At 40.2% G+C, this 20,986-nt stretch overlaps 1 protein-coding gene across 2 annotated transcripts in view; it reads left to right on the top strand.

Moving 5' to 3' along the window:
- MTDH (metadherin) overlaps positions 1-20,986 on the top strand; it is a 38,820-nt gene that overhangs the window by 8,851 nt on the left and 8,983 nt on the right. The window contains exons 3-11 of one of the 2 annotated variants that reach the window (XM_071554111.1): positions 372-453; positions 904-1,083; positions 2,462-2,530; positions 4,968-5,210; positions 7,424-7,510; positions 9,805-9,903; positions 12,010-12,134; positions 12,695-12,808; positions 15,262-15,381. In XM_071554111.1, the coding sequence (XP_071410212.1) occupies positions 372-453; positions 904-1,083; positions 2,462-2,530; positions 4,968-5,210; positions 7,424-7,510; positions 9,805-9,903; positions 12,010-12,134; positions 12,695-12,808; positions 15,262-15,381 (1,119 nt within the window). Of the gene's footprint in view, positions 1-371; positions 454-903; positions 1,084-2,461; positions 2,531-4,958; positions 5,211-7,423; positions 7,511-9,804; positions 9,904-12,009; positions 12,135-12,694; positions 12,809-15,261; positions 15,382-20,986 lie in introns of both variants that reach the window. The other variant, XM_071554110.1, reaches the window with a different exon arrangement.

Genomic DNA, 20,986 nt, shown 5'->3' with positions numbered 1-20,986 from the left:
CAAGCTGGAGTTCTTTTACCTTGTTTTTTAAAGGAGTCACTGGCACTATTTATTTCTCCTTGTATGACGTTATACTTGCTTCTGCACAAAACAAATTTTGCCAGAGTGGGATCTGTCTGCTAAACATTCACTACTCCTCTGTGATGGTCATGCCACCAGCACAGCTTCTTCCAGCAGACTTTGTGCTCTGTAGCATAAGTGACGTTCCACCCACCTGCCATTTCTGTACTGTATAAGTCTTTCACAGTGGGTTGTTCAGGAAAATCTGTTTCAAATTTATTCCCGCTTTTTGCAGAAGGGGAGGAATTCTCAATCACTATGACAGTTGATCACTAAGTAATTATTAAGATAATATTTTATTTTCATTCTAGTCAAAGAAAAAAAAGAAATCAAAGGGAGATGCTAAAACGGTTCAGGATACATCTCGTCTAGATGGAAAGGAAGTTGATGAAGGTACTGACCACAAACATACACAAAACTTAAACATTTTAGCTTACATGCTGTTTCAAGATTTACTTGTGTTTGCTTCATAAAGAAACATAATAAACTTATTTTGTTATAACTCCATAGTCACATATTGGTTCTGAAAATCTGGTCTTCGAAACAACAGCAGTAACTTGAACTGATTTTTTTTGAAGTTAAACTTATAAAAACTGAGATGTTGTGAGTGGTAGGACCCTCATGTTACTTACATTTTGCTCTGTGAAGCAAAGTACTATCACATTGCATCCAGAAAAACTTACCTTTGGCCATTTGTTTGTGTTTTCAAACTAATATTGAATCTGCCTGCCATGTCTGATTGTTTAAACTGCCCTCAGACTTCTACATGACAAGAAACAAGCCAAACCTCTTCCTTTGCTCTCCGACTTGCTTACTGATGTTTTTATTTGGCTGATGTTTTAGGAGCCTGGGAAACGAAAATCAGTAACAGAGAGAAGCGTCAGCAGCGTAAGCGAGACAAGGTGCTGACCGACAGTGGTTCAGGAGAATCAAATCTTCAGGGGCTGGAAAATACGGTTACTGTATCTATTGAACAACTGATGCCTGCACCATCACTTCCGGTTGGTCTCCGAAAAAATAAAGGTATGGTGGTTGATAGGTCTGTGAATGTGTCCTAGAAAGATAACTTTACTCAAACGCTTAAATAGTGACACTGGTTTGGATGTATGATGGGTATATTTGGAGGTGAAACCCTTGAGGAAATTATTTCAAGCTGTGTAAAAGTACTTTCTTGTTGTGCAAAATTCCTCCCTTTTTAGCCATATTTTCAGGTAAAAAAGGGGAATGTTCTGGAATAAGTGGCTAAGACACTGGTCTCCATCCACACTGGTGCTTTGTTGGTAGCTGCACAGACATATATCCCTGTTCCTTCATTTGTGCTCTGCTGACTTGGCCATTTATGTTTGCTGGAACTTCAAAGGCTTCCTCAGCACTGCTGCAGGCAGCACCAGCTCCTTAACTTTTTGAGTGCTTCCTTGTGGGAAGGTTATGCCCATAAAGTTCTCTTAAACAGTCATTCACTGCCTAACATGTAGGCATTTTTTAGAATGTAGATTTAGTAGTATCCTGCACTAAAGCTGCTCATAATGGTGAGGCACATCTGGCTGAGATTTAGTAATCAATTATTATAGCTAAGAATTCAATAGATATGGCTGCTGCTGTTACAGAAGGTTGCATGCGCTTGTTTAAATCATGTGTAGGCACAGAAATTCGTATTTGGCTGCATATGAGAAAGTGGTGACTTAGTTAGATGAAACTTGATGTTCTAGCAAAGTGACAGTAAGACTGAGCCTAACAATTGTCTGGTACCTTTTAACAATTCATTGAAATTTGTATGCCTCCCCCTGATTTATTGACACTTGTTTGCATCTTGACTGCATAATTCTTCCCCTGAGGACTAGATCAATTGTTTCCTGAAGTTTTTTTGAATCCTCTCTATTTACAGAGAGTTTCAAGAAATGGTAGTTACAATGTCTTTCTGCACTGTGGTGAAACATAACTGCTACTGTAACCTCTGTAGCCAGAGGCCTTTGTGTGTTGTGTCTACCAGGCTAAGAATTCAGCTGTATCTGGTGTTTTCATGGTAGGGTAGAAAGAAATAGTTAGAGGTCTGAAATACTTAGAGCCACCCTTAGCTTGAAAATGACAGGCTCTGTTAGATTTTTGTTCTTCATTCATGAGGAAACTACCTAAAGCTCTTTCAAATGTGCAGTTACTTGGTTTATGGGCCCTAAGTCAGTTTGAGTTCATTCTGTCTAAAAAAATAAACACAAATAATAAGTAAATTATAGTAGAGCGTTTTAATTTTATTCTTAAAATTTCTGGAAGTGTTTCAATTTAGTTTGAGATACTTAATATGTTTCTTTTCTTAAAATAATGGATACTCTTTTAGAAAATTTTTGAAGGTGGGTTTGTTTGAAAAAGCTTCATCTAACTTTGTTTCCTCTTATGTCTTAATCAGGTGATGCACTTTTGAATGCACAGATTAGCAGCTCTAAACCTCCAAAGGGGGAGTCATCAATTCCACAAGGTAAAAAGTTTTCATTATTGGCTATCATAAGTTATTAGAGAAGTGTTTTACATAAGTGGAAAACACCAATTGTCGGTGCAGGATTTTGTGAAGTTATTGATGTGGAACTTTATTAGTACAGTTGACTCTTTTTGCTATGCAAATGCTACACTTGTAAGTTGCAGCTACTTCTTAACAGGGTGAAAACAGTCTCTGTTAAGTGTAGAAGTAGGATTTGGTATCTAGAATTTTCAGATATTACCTATTAAACAGATTGCTATTTACAGAACACTAAAGCTTATTTTCAAGCTCAGTTGAAAAATCCTTTATGCTGCCTTTTTGAACTTACGGACTTTTTCATGTCAATAAGTTGATTATTTGCTCAAAGAGAAACTTTGTATAGATAACTGCTGAGAGCTCACAAGTCCTGATTATTGCAAAGTTTTTACTTGTTTCAGATTGTATGCATGAGTTACTCAGTTCTTTATATACTCCTTTGAGATGTATAAACACACTAGTTTTGAAAGTTCTTAAATATATGTTTATAAATATCCATGACATGTGTCATACCCAAAATATTTTTAGACTGTCATTGACTAATGAATCTTAGCAGCTTTCTAATAAGAGATATTGCTATAGTAATACTTAAAGTGAGTTAGTTTGGCATAATGAAATCAACATAGTTGTTTCTTACTCATAGCCAACACTACTGGTGTTGTTTTAATGAAAAGTAGTTAGTGTAATTAAGCAAGTCAGCAAATGAGTTATTAAAAGCACCCAATCCAGCAAGTGAATCCCCTTCTGCTCATGTTTGAGAGCTTTACTTCACATGCAAACTGCCTGGACCATCACTTGGAAGATTCTTCAGAGATACATAATGGGAGGACAGAAAATATAATCATGTTTCAGGAAGGGGAAATTCTGGCAGGCCATGAGGAAAAAAGCTCTTCATGAGATTGCCCAGAGATGCTTGGAACTATCAGCCTTTATCATTTCCAGAACTTGAACAATGTGGAGTAATTTTCAGGTTAGCTGTGCTTTGAGCATAAGATAGAACTAGGTGACTTCAAGAGATCCCTTTCAATCTCAAGTTTTCTGTGATTCTGGGAAAACATGCTGGTCATATAGAAGGTAAAGTTTTTGACAGGAGAGTAGTAGAATAAACACAGAATAATCAAGCTCCTGCTTCTGGACCTCAGGTGCCTTTTTTCAAGATTGCAGAAGGGATTTTCTGCCACCTACAGTTTGGTTTCTGTCTCTTTGATATTTTTGTTGTTGCCTTTCCCCAAGACTTCATATTACACTCTGAGAAGTTGTGGAGAAAGGGCAGTATTTTAGTGTACAGCAAGGATGACCTTACAGATGCCTTTGTTTGGAATTGATTTGTCTGAGAAAATCTAGGCATAGCTCACCTAATTGATTCTTTGTCAGTGAGGCTGCCATGAATTTGGTATGTTCATGCTGCCTGAACTGTTTCCATTTGAGACATAAAATGGTCTGTAGTTTTTGTTGGGGTATGGTACTGACTTGTGCATGAGGTATTGGCTGACTGTTTAAGTGTTACACTTTCAATATGCAGGTATTTCTTAATTGTTTGTTAACAGAGCAGTTTTTCTGTTGTTTACACTGCAATGGAGAGGGGGTTTGATATACAAAGCCCTTTGAGAAAGGTTTGTTGTATATAGGAGGTGAGACTGGGTGCACTAGCCCTTATATTTTATAGGAACATAAATCCAAAAATGTTTTACAATGATCTTTGTACTGCTGACTTCTCTCAAAGTACATTCAACTTCCTATGGCTAGTGATTTCTCATCAGGGTAGACAGTTGGAGTCTTGTGGTATTTTACCTTAGTGAAACATAAAATGTGTTACTTCTAAATTATTTGAGAGTGCAACCATGATTTTTAACTCTAACCATGATGGATTCTGTGGTCCATATGATAGCTATCCTTTTTGTAAATCCTGTGTAGTGTTTGATAAGTATTTTCTAATATTTGGTTATTTCTTCTACTTCCTGCTTGGAGAACTGCTGTATGCAGTTAGGAAACAGAAAATATTCTCCATATAGTGAATGGGGTTTTTCACAAATCATTACCATACTTGGTAAGAAATTACCTGGCAGTGTTGAAACCACCCTCCATGCCTTCTTTTTTTAATCTAGAGGCACTGGCTCACCAATATACCAAGCCCATAAAGAAAGGGATGAGGAAAGAGAGTGCAGTTGGTGATGTTTTTACCGTACTCTTCAAGTTAGTAGACAGATGGTCCATATCATCTGAACTGGAAAATCAGCTGAGACAGAGCAGCAGCTTGTCGGTATCACACTGGTGTAGCAAACTGCCATTCATTTGTCTATTTTTTATCAAGCGAATGTGCATGTAAGTGGTATTTTAATTCTTCATCCAGTTTGTATTTTAAAATAGAATGTTCATTATTCTTGTATTTAAGTTTCTCCAGGATTGAGTGAAAGCCATACAGTAAATGGAGGAAGCTGGAATGAGAAGTCGGTAAAAATCTCCTCACAGATTGGTGTAGGGGAGGAGAAATGGACATCTGTTCCTTCAACTGCAGCTGGGAAGAGGAAGACTGAGACGTTGGCTTGGGGCCAGGACACTGGAGATGCTAATGGAAATGGAAAGGACTGGGGTGTAAGCCTGGTGGGCAGGCCCTGGAAAGAGCGTTCTTTGTTCACTCCTATTGGTAAGCTATTCTCAAGAAAACTTGCTTCACTTAAGCATTTTTGCATGAATATATTTTTAGTAGTAGATCTCTGAAATATCTTTGTTTATACATTAAAAAAATCTTAGTGCAGTCTAGGCAAATGTGAACTGAATAATTTCTGTTTACTGTAAGTTCTGATGGCTTAGCATATATCTCTCTCTGTATAGTTAAACCAAGTTTTTTGAGTTTTTCTGAGATAAATTTTTTATGTGAAGGAATCTAATTTTATATATCACTTTCATAAAAGTCTGAAGGTAATTTCTAAGCCATTTTGAAGTGTAAGTTCTTTTAAACAATGTCTTAAAACCCAGGTCATAAGTCTATTCTGTTGATCCAACATGCTCAAATCAACTGTGTTTGGTTTTGGCAGGTATTTGTTTAGGCTCCAGGCATAGAGATGGTTCAACTTTTGTGACATTTAGTGTTACACTGTTTTTCTTATTGGAAACCACTTTTAGTGTCCAGTACAATTTTCTGCCGGTAATACTTGTGGTGTTCATAGTAGTGATGGAGAAGAGATTTCTTGATTTCTCTCTGAGCAACAATCTTCAACTTATTAGGATATGCTGTAATGTGTCCCTTCCTACTATTCAGTCTAAGTAATTCTCATCTCTTCTGGAAAGCAGTGTTCCTTTGTAATCAGCAGTGTTACTTCAGCCTTGTCATGGCTTAATCCTAGCCAGCAACAAAGCCCCACACAATTGAGAGAACTGGAAGGGTGAAAGCTGGAAAACTCAGGGGTTGAAATAAACACAGTTTAATAGGGAAAGCAAAAGCTACGCATAAAAGCAAAGCAAGGAAATAATTCTTTACTTCCCAAGGCCAGGCGTTCAACCATCTCCAGGAGAGCAGGGCCCCATAGTGCATAACAGTTACTTGAGAAGACAAACATCATCACTCCAAATGTCCCATCTTCCTTCTTCCTCCCACTTTATATACTGAGCATGATGCCATTTGGTTTGGAATATCCCTTTGGCCAGTTGAGGTCAGTTGTCCCAGCTGTGTCTCTTCCTAACTTCTTGTTGGGAAGACAGCACTCAGCTTCCTTGCTGCCAGTGGTACAAGAAGCAGAAAAAGCCTTGACTCTGTAAGCACTGCTCCCCAGTGACAAAAACATCACTTTATTATCAACCTTGTTTTCAGCACAATTCCAAAACACATCCCTACCCCAACCATAACCAGCACAAGTCTAGACCTGGCCTATCTTGAAATGGGGTTCCTGAGGCTGATTTCCAATTTACACCAAACTTGAATGGGAACAGTGGAATCAGTGGATAAAGCCCAGATCAGGGTCCAGAAGAACTTAAACCCAGCGGAGTAACTGGCCAACAGAAACCCAAGGAAGTTCAGTGAGGACAAATGTGAAGTTCTGAACCTTGGGTTGGAAGCAGTCCTGGATGGAGACTGTCTGGAGAGGAGCTCTGTGGATAAGGGGTCCTGGTGGACACCAAGCTGGACATGAGCCAGTCGTAGGTCCTAGCGGCAAAGGACACCAACACTATTCTGGGATGTACTAACAAAAGAATCAGTAGATATGGGATAGTAGTAATTGTCTACTATTTGGACAATATGTAGAATATCTGTCCAGTTTTAAGTGTGGCCCCCTGCTCTCCCCCAATTAAGTGTCATTCTAAATAAAAAACAACAGTTTTTATTTATAATTACTTTATAACCAGGTGTTCCTTTTGACACATTATTAGTGCCACTGGTTATTTCTGCTTGTTTTCTACCTTACAATTAACAGTCAAGTATGTCTTCATTTTTAAGTAGTATCTCCTATTTGTCAAAAATTGTTCTGAGCTTAGTTCTATTCTTTAACATATATATATATTTATAGTTTACTCCCAAGCTGTGTTACATCTACGTGTACTTTTTGATAACTTAATGATTGTGCTAATTGGAAGAATAATAGCATGGGGCTCAAAACACAAATCTGCTTTTTCTCTGTGAGAAGTTTATATATATAGAAAAGGCTGTAAAGGGAAGATGATCTTGGAAAGCTTGAAAATTGTTTCAGGCTGCGTGTTCATAAAGTCACATCTCTATCAGCACTGGTTAATGTCCTCAGTTGTGTGGAATGTTATCATGGCTGGAATGTTTTTCTGACCCAATTCATAATTAAATAGCTAACTTTTTCTACATTGCCACCAGTGTGTGAAGTTCTTGTACTTTTTTCTTCCCTTCCTCTACAGCTGCTTGGAATGTGGATGCAAGGATTAATACCTCTGAACAGAATTCTACTTCTTTCTCCTCATTTGGATTAACTCCTGGGGTTTCTGGTATGTATGCCTTTCCAAAGATTTTTCCACTCTCTTCTACTCCACTGGGTGGAATGTAGTTTGCCAAATGTTATTAATATGCATTTTTCTCATTGTTTTTTGAAAATAGTACTGTAAAGAGTTGGAAGGCATGTCTTATGAAAGCCTAGAAAGCTTTTTTGTTATGCTGAAACTACACAGTGAAGTAACTGTTTGAAATTGATAATCAAAAGCTAAATCAGTAAGAAGGTTGGAACTAGAGGGGCTTGGAATGAGATGGTCTTTTTTAAGGTCCCTTCCAACCCAAATCATTCTGTGTTTTTTTTATTTAACCTTCCTGTTTATATGTTAAGTCTAAATAATGGGCGTAAGAGATTGCTCAGTGTTGTTCTATTCCAAGTTACAGATCTGAAGATTGTTTTCTAGGAAAGCCCATTTACCCCTGATCTTTCAGAAGGTTTGTTATTTGGTGATTGACTTTTTCCCTCTTCAAGGAACCAAATCGCTACTTTCAAAGTATGTTCCATAGACAGAATTTGAAGTCTTGAGTCTTTTCTCTGACAGATGGAAACGCTGGGCTCTAGGGTTTTCTTTTTCGAAGTGTTGCCTCTGGTTTCCGTACCCCTGTGAACAGAGACACTCTGGAGACAAGTTAATGGAGTAAGATATACAAGGGTTTTATTAAAAGCTTCTGTGGACCAAGTCCAAGGGGTCTGACCCTCAGACCAAGAAGTTCGCAACTTTTATACTCAATATCCAATCACTATTCTCATTTCTCTTGAGAGCCCACCCATAGAGGCCTGTTGAACTGCCCTCTATCCATGGCGGGGGGGGGCAGTTAGGCCCTCTTTTGTTGTTTTGTCTTCTGTTATCTGCAGGTGGCCTCTCAAAAACATGTGGCCTTGGCTGAGCCTGAGAATAGCACCCAAACTTGTGAGAAAGACAGTTAATATGTGCACTCAGAATTTAAGCAGTTCAGAAGAACTTACGTGACTTCAAATCCACCAAAATACATTAAATTCTTAGGCATCAGAAGGGTGAAGTTGCTGTAGAGTGCAAGCCTGACTTCCTAATAAATCTTGTGTGTTAAACTACTGACATAACTGCTACAATGATTTATTATACAATAAAAGGATCATATGTCGGGTTTTCTGCTCTTGCTTGCCTACTCCATGAGCTTGGCATGGCTGTTTTCTTTTCAGAAGTAGCTGGCCAAGTGCTTATGCACTCAGGCTATGTGTGCTTGTACTGCAGTTTACAGGCTTTTAACTGTTGAACTAAAGCTCAATGTCCTGAATCTTAATTGCACAGAAAGTTTTAATTAAAAAAAGGCAAACCAAGAAAACATTTTTCAAGCAGCCACTTGAATTCAAGTTCAGTCGTTGATGTAATAATAAAGAAAGTGTATTAAGTAAAGTAAGATAACAGACAGAACTGAGATTCATCTGCAATGCCAGCATTTCAACTTTAAAAGAAGTGTGAAAATAGTGAAATTTTTTTTGTTGTCTTTGCACCTTAGCCAACAACATTGTATGCAAAGTGACCACATGAATAAATATTTATTTCTTAATTGTGACTGGCTGGCAAAAAAATGAGAACATGTCAATGTTTCTGTCATCTGAGGTGTCTTTTGCAGAGGTGTATGTAAAAGAGACTGAGGTCATACTTAAACTGTATTTCAGAAGTAAGTCTCATCATACAGTAACGTATTAATTTATTTTATTCTTGCAATTAAGTTTTTTGTTTGTTTTACTTTTTTATGAAATGATTTCTGTTTGTTGTTTATTTTTCTTAATAATGTTTAGTGTGTAACACTTTCTGTTATCATGACTGGTATTGACCTTAATGGATTTTGTTGTGCTGCTTTTACGTTCCTGAAATTTTTCACTTTAAATGAGAATTGGACTGTTAGTAATGTGTAATTTATTTGGTTGATCAGCAATGTAATTTTCTTTCGAGTAATCTTACCTTAATCTTCTCTCTGTAAGAGTTCTTAACTAATACAGGGTAATAACTTCATTGTATTTTTCAGTTTGAGGAGACTGCTGTAAGCCTTATAGGTTGCTGTCACTGACCCTTCTTATCTTTTTTCCATATTCTTTTCAATACTTATTTCCCCTTTCCTTCAGTTTCCTTATGTTCTGAATATACCTCATGTACAGGAGCCTACTAGTTTTCCTGTCCTCTATAGTCCTTAGAATCAGACTCTTTTTCTTTGAGGCTTTTGTCTTCCTTTCCAACTTTGATTGGAATTCCTTTCCTCAAGAAAACTTCAGGAAGCTTGTTAACTTACAATTTTATTTATTCCTTTTCAGGTTCCAACAGTGAATCAGTTTCTCAGACTGGTACTTCTGATTTTCAGTGGGATTTAAGTCATGCTCAACCCCCTGTCGATGATGAATGGTCTGGGTTAAGTATGTTCCTCTAAAATGTTGTTAATTACTGTTAAAGTGTAGTTACTTGTAGTAGCTACTGGTTTTAGACAGTTGTGGGTATCCAGGGAAAAACCTGGAATGTTTAACTTTTATAAAGCTACTTGACAGTTATAAGAAAGCAGGAAGATGTATTTCGACAAATTGTAATAGAAAATGGTTAATTTTTAGGAAAAACTCTTGGACATTCAAACTCAAAAGTAAGAGATCTCATGCATTGCAAAGCAGTTCTGGCTTTTGCTAGAAAAAATCTTTGTAATGAGTTAAGACAGTCTTACTGCAAATGATGTGAAAAATCTACTGCAAGTCTGCAATTTAGCAGATTGTATTTGAGCAGTTTGGTTTTATATGTTTGTAACTTACTGAAAAGTTAATGTGACACAAAACTCTTGTATGTAATCTCACTTACCTTCACATTTACCAAACCTTAAGAAGTTCTTATTTGTATAGAAAGCACATACAGGATAGAAATCACTGAAGTTACTTGGGAACTATAGTAAATTTGGTGTTTATTCCCCACTTTTCCCTCTCTGTTTTTAAGAAAAAGTTTACTGCATCTCATTAGGGCATTGATCTGAAAAATAATTCCACAAATTGATGAGAAAAGCAGCCTTGCATGTTACTTTCTCTCTAAGAACAACTTCTTGTTTAATGACTGCAAAAGTGGGATAGATCAATCCTCTCCTTGATTCCACCACTTTTGGCATGACTGTTCTGATACCAGATCATTTTGAAACTTATCTTAGGTGTTTTATCTGGTTTAAGGATAAGGGAAGCACATTTCAGTTGATCATTTGAAAGTAATCAGATTTACAAATTTACATTTACAAAATCATAATTGACTCACATTTCTGAGCATAGAGCGTTTACAGCTATAGCTTCTGTTAATAGAGCAGTTTCGTCATAGATGTCAGGTAAGTGAAGGATGCACTAATAGAAGGGGCAAATGCAAGTTTAGGCCAATGTGATACACAGATAGACCTTCTGCTTCATCAGGATCAGGAAATTAACTGTATATAGAAATACTACTTATTTTTATTAATAAGAATGGATTTTTTCCTTAAGCAATTAGTGAGAGGGCAGTAGATAAACTGTAAAGTGTTATGTTGGACAGTAATTGTTTTTTTCAAATCAGTAAATTTTAGCATTAAAAGTAGGCGTAATTAAGGTAATATTTTCCTATGAAGGGAAGAGGCGGAAAAGTGTCCTAACTAATCTTCAGATCTCTTAGTGTATTTTTAACTTTGTAATGTTTGCCAGTAAATTTATTTGGGTTTATTACTGCTTTTCATTTTGACTTGATTTTTAAATGACTTACCTGAATCCCACTGTAGTTGGCAGACCAAGTTTGCCACCTCTTCAGTTTGGTATAGACTGGGGATAAAAAAGTATTTCTGATGTTAGTATAAATGTGAAATGAAAATACAATCTTTTACAAGGTGTTCTGTTTTGAAATTGGCCTGCTGTAACTTCCTACTAAACAGACAGTCTATGGCTTGGTTCTTCCCCTCATATATTTTTTATTTTTATGACTGACCCTTTAAGTCTGTCATTCATGTGTGGCAACATAAATAAGTGCCATCATAAATGAACAATAAGAAAATAAAGCAGGGATATAAGAGTCTTAGAAAAAATAACCTTATTAATGAATGCCACTGTTTAAAGACTTTTGACTTAAGATTTACACTTTCAGATATATCACTTGTAAAGGAGTCTTAAGTGTTAGAGTTCATCCTAATTTTTTCACAAACTAGGAAGAAGGTTTAAGATAGAGAACAGCTCTTAAATTTGTTCCTCTTCACATGGTTTAGAAAACTATCTCAAAGCAATTGCATCTGGCTAGCTGCTGTGATTAGTCTGTAATCAGACTGCACTGCAAAACCACTGTTGTATTCATTACTTTAAAATGTCCTCCACCTACTGATAAAATCTTTACTATTTTCCTGAAATATAGGAAATTACTATTTATATCTTGATATCAAGAAGGGAGTTTATGCTTAGTTTGGAGAGTTTTTTAATTTTTAAGCTGGAAAAAAAGCACTTGTGAAGCAAGGCAATATTCCTGAAAAAAACTTTTAACCTTTCTAGATGGACTTTCTTCAGCTGATCCCAGCTCTGATTGGAATGCACCAGCAGAGGAGTGGGGAAACTGGGTAGATGATGAGAAAGTTGTTTCTGTTCCTCAACGTGAAGAGAGATCTGATATTCAAAAGGTAAAAGGTGGCATTTTCTTTTTAGTGCAAAGACTTTGCCCTTACCACTGACATTTCTTAAAGTAACGTCAAAGGTGATGATAAAGGTAATCTCTCATCTCTTTTTATAAGAATAGCACAATTGTGTTTGCTGTGTACACAGAGAGGGAAAATTCTGAATGTTGTTTTTGAGAAAAGAGAAGACACTCAGCTCCTTGATAAATCTTACTGTCTCACTGTAATTGTAAGGATTGCCTTATCAGTATAGACTGAGAGGATTTAGATCTGTTTTCATAAATACTTCTTTACAATCTTTATTTCTCAATATGAAAAACAGCATTTGCATGACACCTGTACATGGTGCTCTGTTGCCTTTTCCATTCCCAGCTCCTCTACCTGTATTGTCAGATGGCATGTAAAGAATGTGGTCTTCCTAAAATGAACTGAACAGACAAGGCTGTGCTCATTTACACTTCGTATATACAATTAAATTTTTTGTACTTAGTAATTTGTGTTTACTCTGTAGAAAGCAGGTTTCATTGTCATTTTAAATGCTAAATACCTTCTGTTCCTATATGAAGATTTCAGATAACGAAAAAGCAGAGCCAGTTCTTCAGAGTTCTGCAAGTGGCAAATCCAAGAAAAAGAAGAAGAAAAAGAAGAAGCAGGGGGAAGAAGCAAACTCTCCTGCACAGGTAAAATCTGGATGGTTTTGGATGGCAGTTGTGAGGAATTCACAGAATTGCCTTATTGGCATCTTAAGCAAAAATTGTTTTGGGGAAATAAATTTCTTTATGGCATTGGATTGTCTACTGTTGTTTCTCAACAGTTAAAAGCAATTCTTCTTCTACTAGTATTTCCTTAATGTTTGTTGTATTCATGGGTCAAACCTGGAATAATTAATAATTTTGCTGGGTTTAAGAAAATCATTAAATATGGGAAGTATTTATTCTGAATTACCTATTTCCTATCAAATCAGGATTCTATACTGTAGGGACACTTTTAGGAGAAACTCCTCTGCATGGGAAGCCTTCTCCTCACTCCTCTGAAGGACAGCTGCCTTGGTGAACATAGCTAGCTAGGAAAATGAAAGAAAGTGAAGTTCTCTCTTAAGCTGTCTTCAAGTACAGTTCTGTGAGAATTGATCAGTTTTCAGAAGTACTGTTGTAACTTGATTTATCTAAAATGGTGAGTCTCAATGCCTCAAACTCAGTAAGTGGAGCTACTCTGAGTCAGATTTTAATGAGGGAGAGAATTTTTTCAAACTCAGGATGGTTGGAGTTTTCTGTGTTACTTAAATAGCTTCTGAAGATTACATTGAAACACATTTGTAAAAACAGCAAAAGCAGATTGCACTTCATTTGGCAATTGAATCATGTTTCAATAGATGAAAACAAGTACTTTCCTGATAGGAAAAAGCTCTTAGAGCTCATTATCCGTTTACATCCTGCTTCTGCTTATAGTGACAGCTATTCATAGTTTACACTCTTTACAAAATGATCAATGTTCAGTGAAATCTGAGTAGGTGAATTGGAGAGAAGGGGAAAGCAAAACTTCAGTCATGCTTGCTTTTAATTCTCTTTTATGATTATCACGTTTTCAGTCTGAGATTTTTTTACAACAATTTTAAAATATTAAATTCCTGCTACATAGAATTATTTTTTCAAGTTGTCTGCTTGGAGGTGGAGTGTCAATTTGCAGTGTTTCTTTTGAGGCAAATTCAGTCTGGCAGAACTAGGACTGCAGGTTTTTTGGAATTGAAATCTATTCTGATCTCTCCAATTACTCTAAGTGTACATCAAGATTAATAGGTTATGGTTAACAGGTGTTTGTGAGTGTCCTGGGTGGATCTTATGGTCAGTGAGGACATTCTGAATTTTTCTTTTCCATTGCTTCTGAGCTGTGTTTTAAGTGATATATGTCAAATGAAGTCCTACTGCCCATATTAACATAATCAGACTCACTTGTCCTACGTATTAGTCTCCAACCATTCCAATTTTGTTACTTTTTCTTTCAGTCCATCAGTCTATGAAGCCATCAGTTTACAGATGAGAATTTATCTGTAGTGGATTTCTATGTAAAATTGGGGGTGTTGCTTGATAGGAGCTGACAGAACTCCTAATACATCACAGAAGTTATCCTTGTTATAAGAGTTTCATAATTTAACTTACCAGTCCTGCTTCAAACTCACATAAAATCTGTATATTTGTCCTCTGAAATGGAACAGCTTCATCTTTCTCATTGATTGTACTTAAATGTTCACAACTCATTTTTTAACTTTAGTTTTGTCAAGGCAGTGGAAACTAAGTTAAGAACTAGGTGTAAAGGCAGTGCGTGTTCTTTCCTGTAAAGAATCAACAGGCTTGGACTATGACTGCATTTTCATGAGGTTCCAGTGGGAATAAGTGAAGGAACAGTGTTTCAAGTGGTAGTTCAGTTTAAAACCAGAGACCTGTGTACTATTTACTCTTTACCACCACAGGTGTCTTCTAGTGCTATAAACAAGTGTAACTACTTGTTGCACATGTTACACACGTAAAATAAATACTTGCCACCATTAGAAGGTTTAAGGAGCAAAGGGTTTGGATACTTTGAACATATTTTCAGTTTTTATACTGAGGTTAATTACAGGCATTATGGCAAACTAAATTGGGTTGCTAAGATATTAAAGCTTAATAATTATAGAAAACCATACAGGTTAATATGCAGCACTTGCATTTTAAAACTTTTCATTTGTACCAATGCACAGAATTGAGAGCAGTCAAGTGTCATTGTGATACTTTTGCAAAGTCTTCAGAGTAAATTCAGTTTAATTTCACATCCTTACAATTTAACAGAAGTGTGAAGTACAATTTATTCTGAGACAGGGATTTTTGTCAGTAAACTGTATGAAGAGCACTGCTTTCTCAGCTTTATTGGGTTCTATAGGTAAGTTTTTATTACATTGTTACATAAATTTTGAATGTTAGCCTAGGCTAACATTAGCCCGCTAATTTTTTTATAGATTTTCTTAGTTAAAAAAGTTAGTATAGAAATTATAGAAGCTGTAATAAAATTAAGACAACAAAACTCCTGCAGGGAAGAAGAGTCAGAACTTGGCTGCAAACACAGGCTCTTCTTTTTTCCCCTCCCACACCCCTTTTTGTAGGACACTGAAGAACTGGATAGAGAAGCTGGAGAGGAATTTCAGAAGGATACCTCAAAAGTTCAACCACAGCAGGAAAGAGCTTTTTCTGTGAAGACCATAAGTACTAGTGAACCAGCTAAGGTAGGGATGCAAAATTTGGTTTATGTTACAATTTGACTTGGAAGTGCTGAAGTCCTTTCAAACATTAATTTGTGTAGATGAGGTTTCAGTAAGAGTACTGTTTCAGGCTATATGCTTATGAATGTAAAGGTCATTGAGCAGTTGAATTTCAGATAGATAGCACTTAGGAGTTTTAAAAAATACATCAGTATATAAAATATAGGAGTATCTTCCAAATCAGTGGTCACTTTCTTGACTGGGAAGTTATTTTCTCATTTGAATATTCAGGTAGTAGTTGAAAACTTTGAAATCTGGAAACATAAGAACTGATAGGTCTGAGCAAAAGACGTAGAATATTCTACGGTTTTGTTGCAACAGAATGACGTGTGTCCTAGTTCAGCTGGAGGGACCAGCTAACCCTGTGTGGTGGTGATCAAACCTGTGTATTCCACCCCCTCTATTCATTCCCCAAGGACAATGGGCCATTAGCAGCAGCTGCCCAGGGAGCCATTATCACTTCACACCCAGCCTGAGGGGGGCGGAGCTGCTAATGGGCCATCAACAGCTCAACAACCCCTGGCTCCCAGAGTTAATCACCCATTGTGTGAGTCCCCGCCCAGGGGGAGGGACTGAGTGCTCCCTGAGGGTACATAAGTGGTGGGTAAGAAGACCTCGGGAACCTTCTCGTCGGATCCAGAGCAGCAGCAGGACCTCGACAGCAGGAGATCACCACTCTCGCCCAGACCACAGCCCTCGCCTGCACCAACAGGTTTTTCTTTTCCTTTTGCTCTGGACTTGGGGGAGCCACAGGGGTCTCAGCACAAGGGCAAACAAACCCCCCTTGGGTTTGTGCCCCAGGACACTGGGTTATACTGCTGGGGTATTGTGAGTTGAAAGCAATTTCCCTTGTGTATCAGTGTTGTTATTGTAATATTATTATTAAATTTTAGCTCTGACTTATAATCTCTCTCGTGGTGAGTTCATTTTCCCTTGCTGGTTCACCTTCAAACCAGCACATCTTTTGGCGCCCAACGTGGGGCACGAGAGAGAAGTCAGAACTACAATTTCATTTTGTGTATTTGGCTACAGAAACTCCCTGACTACCATGTTGCTTGATGTATTCATGTGGATGGTGTATCTGGGCCTGTTCATATTTCGACACATGGGGAACCATGTGCCTGTTTTGATGCTCTCTTTAATACCAGGGAGAAGGATCAAAATTGCTTTATTAATATACTATGTTTATGTTGTCATAACATCAGAAGCAATGAATTTCATTGTGAATGTATATTCAGTCTGGTGTGCCTGTCCTGGTTTGGGTTGTTACCTCTGGGGTCTCATTAAAAATAGCACCCAGACTGTGGGGAAAACAGGCGGAGATGGTTACTTCCACCTTTTCACCTCTGCTACAACAATCATTGAAAATATTGAGCTTCCTTTTGATGTTAGGGACAGCATAATCCTGCTGTTAGTGTTGCTTTGTCTCCTCTGTACTGTATACACCATGTTTAGGGTCAGAACTGGGCTCTCTAAGGAGACTTGCTGGAGACCTGCCCTGGGAGCGGATGATGTTGAGTGGCACGGGAAGTGGGAAGATATGGGCCAGTATTTGGAGACCTTCTCTCCTCAAATGATCTGGAAATTCACCCCGGAACAACTGCAGGACCCTGCCAAAATGCTAAGCTATGTGAAAGGAAGATGCTCTGGTAGTCCCAGAGATGTGCAGCTCACAGCAACCTGCTGGGCCCTAGCCACTGCCTACCGCACACTGCTTGGTGTGGTACAGCATCATCAGGAGGAGGAGAAAAGGAGCAAATCCACAGGCACCATGTCCACCCAGACCATGACTGAGCCAGAGAGGAAGAGAGATACATCAACTAGCGCCATGTCCACTCAGACCGTGACTGAGCCAGAGAGGAAGAGAGATACATCAACTAGCGCCATGTCCACCCAGACCATGACTGAGCCAGAGAGGAAGAGAGATACATCAACTAGCGCCATGTCCACCCAGACCATGACTGAGCCAGAGAGGAAGAGAGATACATCAACTAGCGCCATGTCCACCCAGACCATGACTGAGCCAGAGAGGAAGAGAGATACATCAACTAGCGCCATGTCCACCCAGACCATGACTGAGCCAGAGAGGAAGAGAGATACATCAACTAGCGCCATGTCCACCCAGACCATGACTGAGCCAGAGAGGAAGAGAGATACATCAACTAGCGCCATGTCCACCCAGACCATGACTGAGCCAGAGAGGAAGAGAGATACATCAACCAGCGCCATGTCCACACAAACCATGGAGGAGCCAGAAGGACAACAGAAACCGATAGCAGTTGCCCCTGTCCAGAAAAGAAAATCAAAGACCAAATCAGTTCGTATAGTGCATGACGAGGAAGAGTCAGGACCTTCATCTCAAGCAGAAGAAATGGAGCCAGAAATAATCACCCGGTCCCTATCCCTGGGAGAGCTGCGTGAGCTCCGGTGAGAGTTCACACGACAGGCAAATGAGTCCATCTTGACCTGGCTACTTCGAATCTGGGATGCTGCAGCCAATGATACAATTCTAGATGGGAGTGAGGCGAGGCAGCTGGGATCCCTTTCTCGAGATGTTGTCATTCATCAGGGCATTGGAAAGAGACAGGAAACTCTCAGCCTCTGGCGGCGACTGTTGTCAAGCGTGAGGGAGAGATATCTTTGTAAGGAGGACCTCCACGTACAGCAAGGACAGTGGAACACGATGGAACAAGGTATCCGGTGCTTAAGGGAATTAGCCGTACTGGAGATAATCTTTTCAGAGGATGAGAGATTCCCTAAAAGTCCAGATGGTGTCCAGTGCACATCCCAGATGTGGTTAAAATTTGCACGACTTGGGCCAGAAATGTATTCTCGCTACCTTGCAACATTGCAGTGGAGAGAGGGAGAAGACAAGGTGGGTGCACTGGTCAGCAAACTCAGGATTTATGAAGACACTGTCACTGCTCCATTACGAGCCCATGTCTCAGCTGTGGAAACAAAACTGGCTGAACTGGAAGAGAAGATTAAGGAAGGACTCTTCCATATCTCTCCAGAACAAACAAGAGTCTCCGCCATCAGAAGCAGGCGTCTTCCAGCTAAGGAGAAAGGGTACACTCCACGCGGCAATCTGTGGTTTTACCTCCATGAGCATGGAGAAGATATGAGGAAGTGGGATGGGAAACCCACCTCTTCCTTAGCAGCTCGGGTACGTGAATTGCAAAGAGGCACAACTAACACAGGGAATTCTTCAAGGTTGAAGGCTGCTCCGGTCTCTCGTGGGCAAGGCTCCAGACAGTATAGGAATGATGATGTTATGCCCGATCCTCTTGAAGGAACCTCCCGGTCATATTCACAGGGAGAGCGCAGTGAATACCATGACCAGAACTAGGGGGGCCCTGCCTCTAGCCAGGTAGAGGAGAGGGACAATCGGGTTTATTGGACTGTGTGGATTCGGTGGCCTGGCTCATCAGACCCACAGAAATACAAAGCTTTAGTGGACACTGGCGCACAATGCACGTTGATGCCATCAGGATACGTCGGGGCAGAATCCATCTCTATTTCTGGGGTAACAGGGGGATCCCAACAGCTGACTGTACTGGAAGCTGAAGTCAGCTTGACTGGCAAGGAATGGCATAGACACCCCATTGTGACTGGTCCAGAAGCCCCATGTATCCTTGGCATAGACTACCTGAGGAATGGATATTTCAAAGACCCAAAGGGACTGCGTTGGGCCTTTGGCATAGCTGCTGTGGAGACAGAGGAAATCAGACAGCTGAGCACCTTGCCTGGCCTCTCAGAGGACCCTTCTGCTGTAGGACTGCTGAAAGTTGAAGAACAATTGGTACCGCTGGCCACAGCCACAGTGCACCGTCGGCAATACCGCACTGACCGAGACTCTGTGACCCCCATACACAAGATGATTCGTGAGCTGGAGAGCCAAGGGGTGGTCAGCAAGACTCACTCACCCTTTAATAGCCCCATATGGCCAGTACGAAAGTCCAGTGGAGAGTGGAGGCTGACGGTGGATTACCGTGGTCTCAATGAGGTCACACCCCCCCTGAGTGCCGCTGTGCCGGACATGCTGGAGCTTCAGTATGAGCTGGAGTCCAAGGCAGCCAAGTGGTATGCCACCATCGACATTGCCAATGCCTTTTTCTCCATTCCGTTGGCAGCAGAGTGCAGGCCGCAGTTTGCTTTCACCTGGAAGGGGGTGCAGTACACCTGGAATCGACTGCCCCAGGGGTGGAAACACAGTCCCACCATTTGCCATGGACTGATCCAGACTGCACTGGAAAAGGGTGAGGCTCCAGAACATCTACAGTACATCGATGACATCATTGTATGGGGGAACACAGCAGGGGAGGTTTTTGAGAAAGGAAAGAAGATAATCCAGATTCTCCTAAGAGCTGGTTTTGCCATTAAACGAAGTAAGGTCAAGGGACCTGCTCAGGAAATTCAGTTCCTAGGAGTGAAGTGGCAAGACGGGCGTCGTCAGATTCCAACAGAGGTGATCAACAAAATAGCAGCTATGTCCCCACCGACCAGCAAGAAGGAAACTCAGGCTTTCCTAGGTGCCGTGGGCTTTTGGAGGATGCATATCCCAGAGTACAGTCAGATTGTAAGCCCTCTCTACCTTGTGACACGGAAGAAAAATGATTTCCAGTGGGGCCCTGAACAACAACAAGCCTTTGAGCAGATTAAACAGGAGATTACCCATGCAGTAGCCCTTGGGCCAGTCAGGACAGGACAGGATGTGAAGAATGTGCTCTACACTGCAGCCGGGGAGAATGGCCCATCCTGGAGCCTCTGGCAGAAAGTACCTGGGGAGACTCGAGGACGACCGCTGGGATTCTGGAGCCGGGGATACAAAGGATCTGAGGCCAGCTACACCCCAACTGAGAAAGAGATCCTGGCAGCTTATGAAGGAGTTCGAGCCGCCTCAGAAGTGATTGGCACTGAGGCACAGCTCATCCTGGCACCCCGACTACCAGTGTTGGGCTGGATGTTCAAAGGAAAAGCTCCTTCTACCCATCACGCCACTGATGCCACATGGAGTAAGTGGATTGCTCTGATCACGCAGCGAACCCGGATAGGGAATCCTAATCGCCCTGGGATTTTGGAAATCATCACCAACTGGCCGGAAGGTGAGAGTTTTGGATTGTCCTCTGAAGAAGAAGAGGAGCAGGTGACACGAGCTGAGGAGGCCCCACCATATAACCAGCTACCAGAAGAGGAGAAGCGATATGCTCTCTTCACAGATGGCTCCTGCCGCATTGTAGGGACAAGCCGGAAATGGAAAGCAGCTGTATGGAGTCCTACACGTCGAGTTGCAGAAGCGACTGAAGGACAAGGTGGATCAAGTCAGGTTGCAGAGCTGAAAGCTGTTCAGCTGGCTTTGGATATCGCCGAACGAGAGAAGTGGCCAAGACTCTACCTTTACACTGACTCGTGGATGGTGGCCAATGCTCTGTGGGGATGGCTGGAGCGCTGGAGAAAGGCCGGCTGGCAGCGCAAAGGGAAACCCATCTGGGCGGCTGAGATGTGGCAGGACATCGCTGCCCGGGTAGAGAAGCTGAGTGTGAAGGTCCGTCACGTAGATGCTCATGTC

This window comes from Pithys albifrons, chromosome 4 (assembly GCF_047495875.1).
Source record: "Pithys albifrons albifrons isolate INPA30051 chromosome 4, PitAlb_v1, whole genome shotgun sequence".
Taxonomy (NCBI): Eukaryota; Metazoa; Chordata; class Aves; order Passeriformes; family Thamnophilidae; genus Pithys; species Pithys albifrons.
This window is presented reverse-complemented; position numbering and strand designations above follow the sequence as displayed.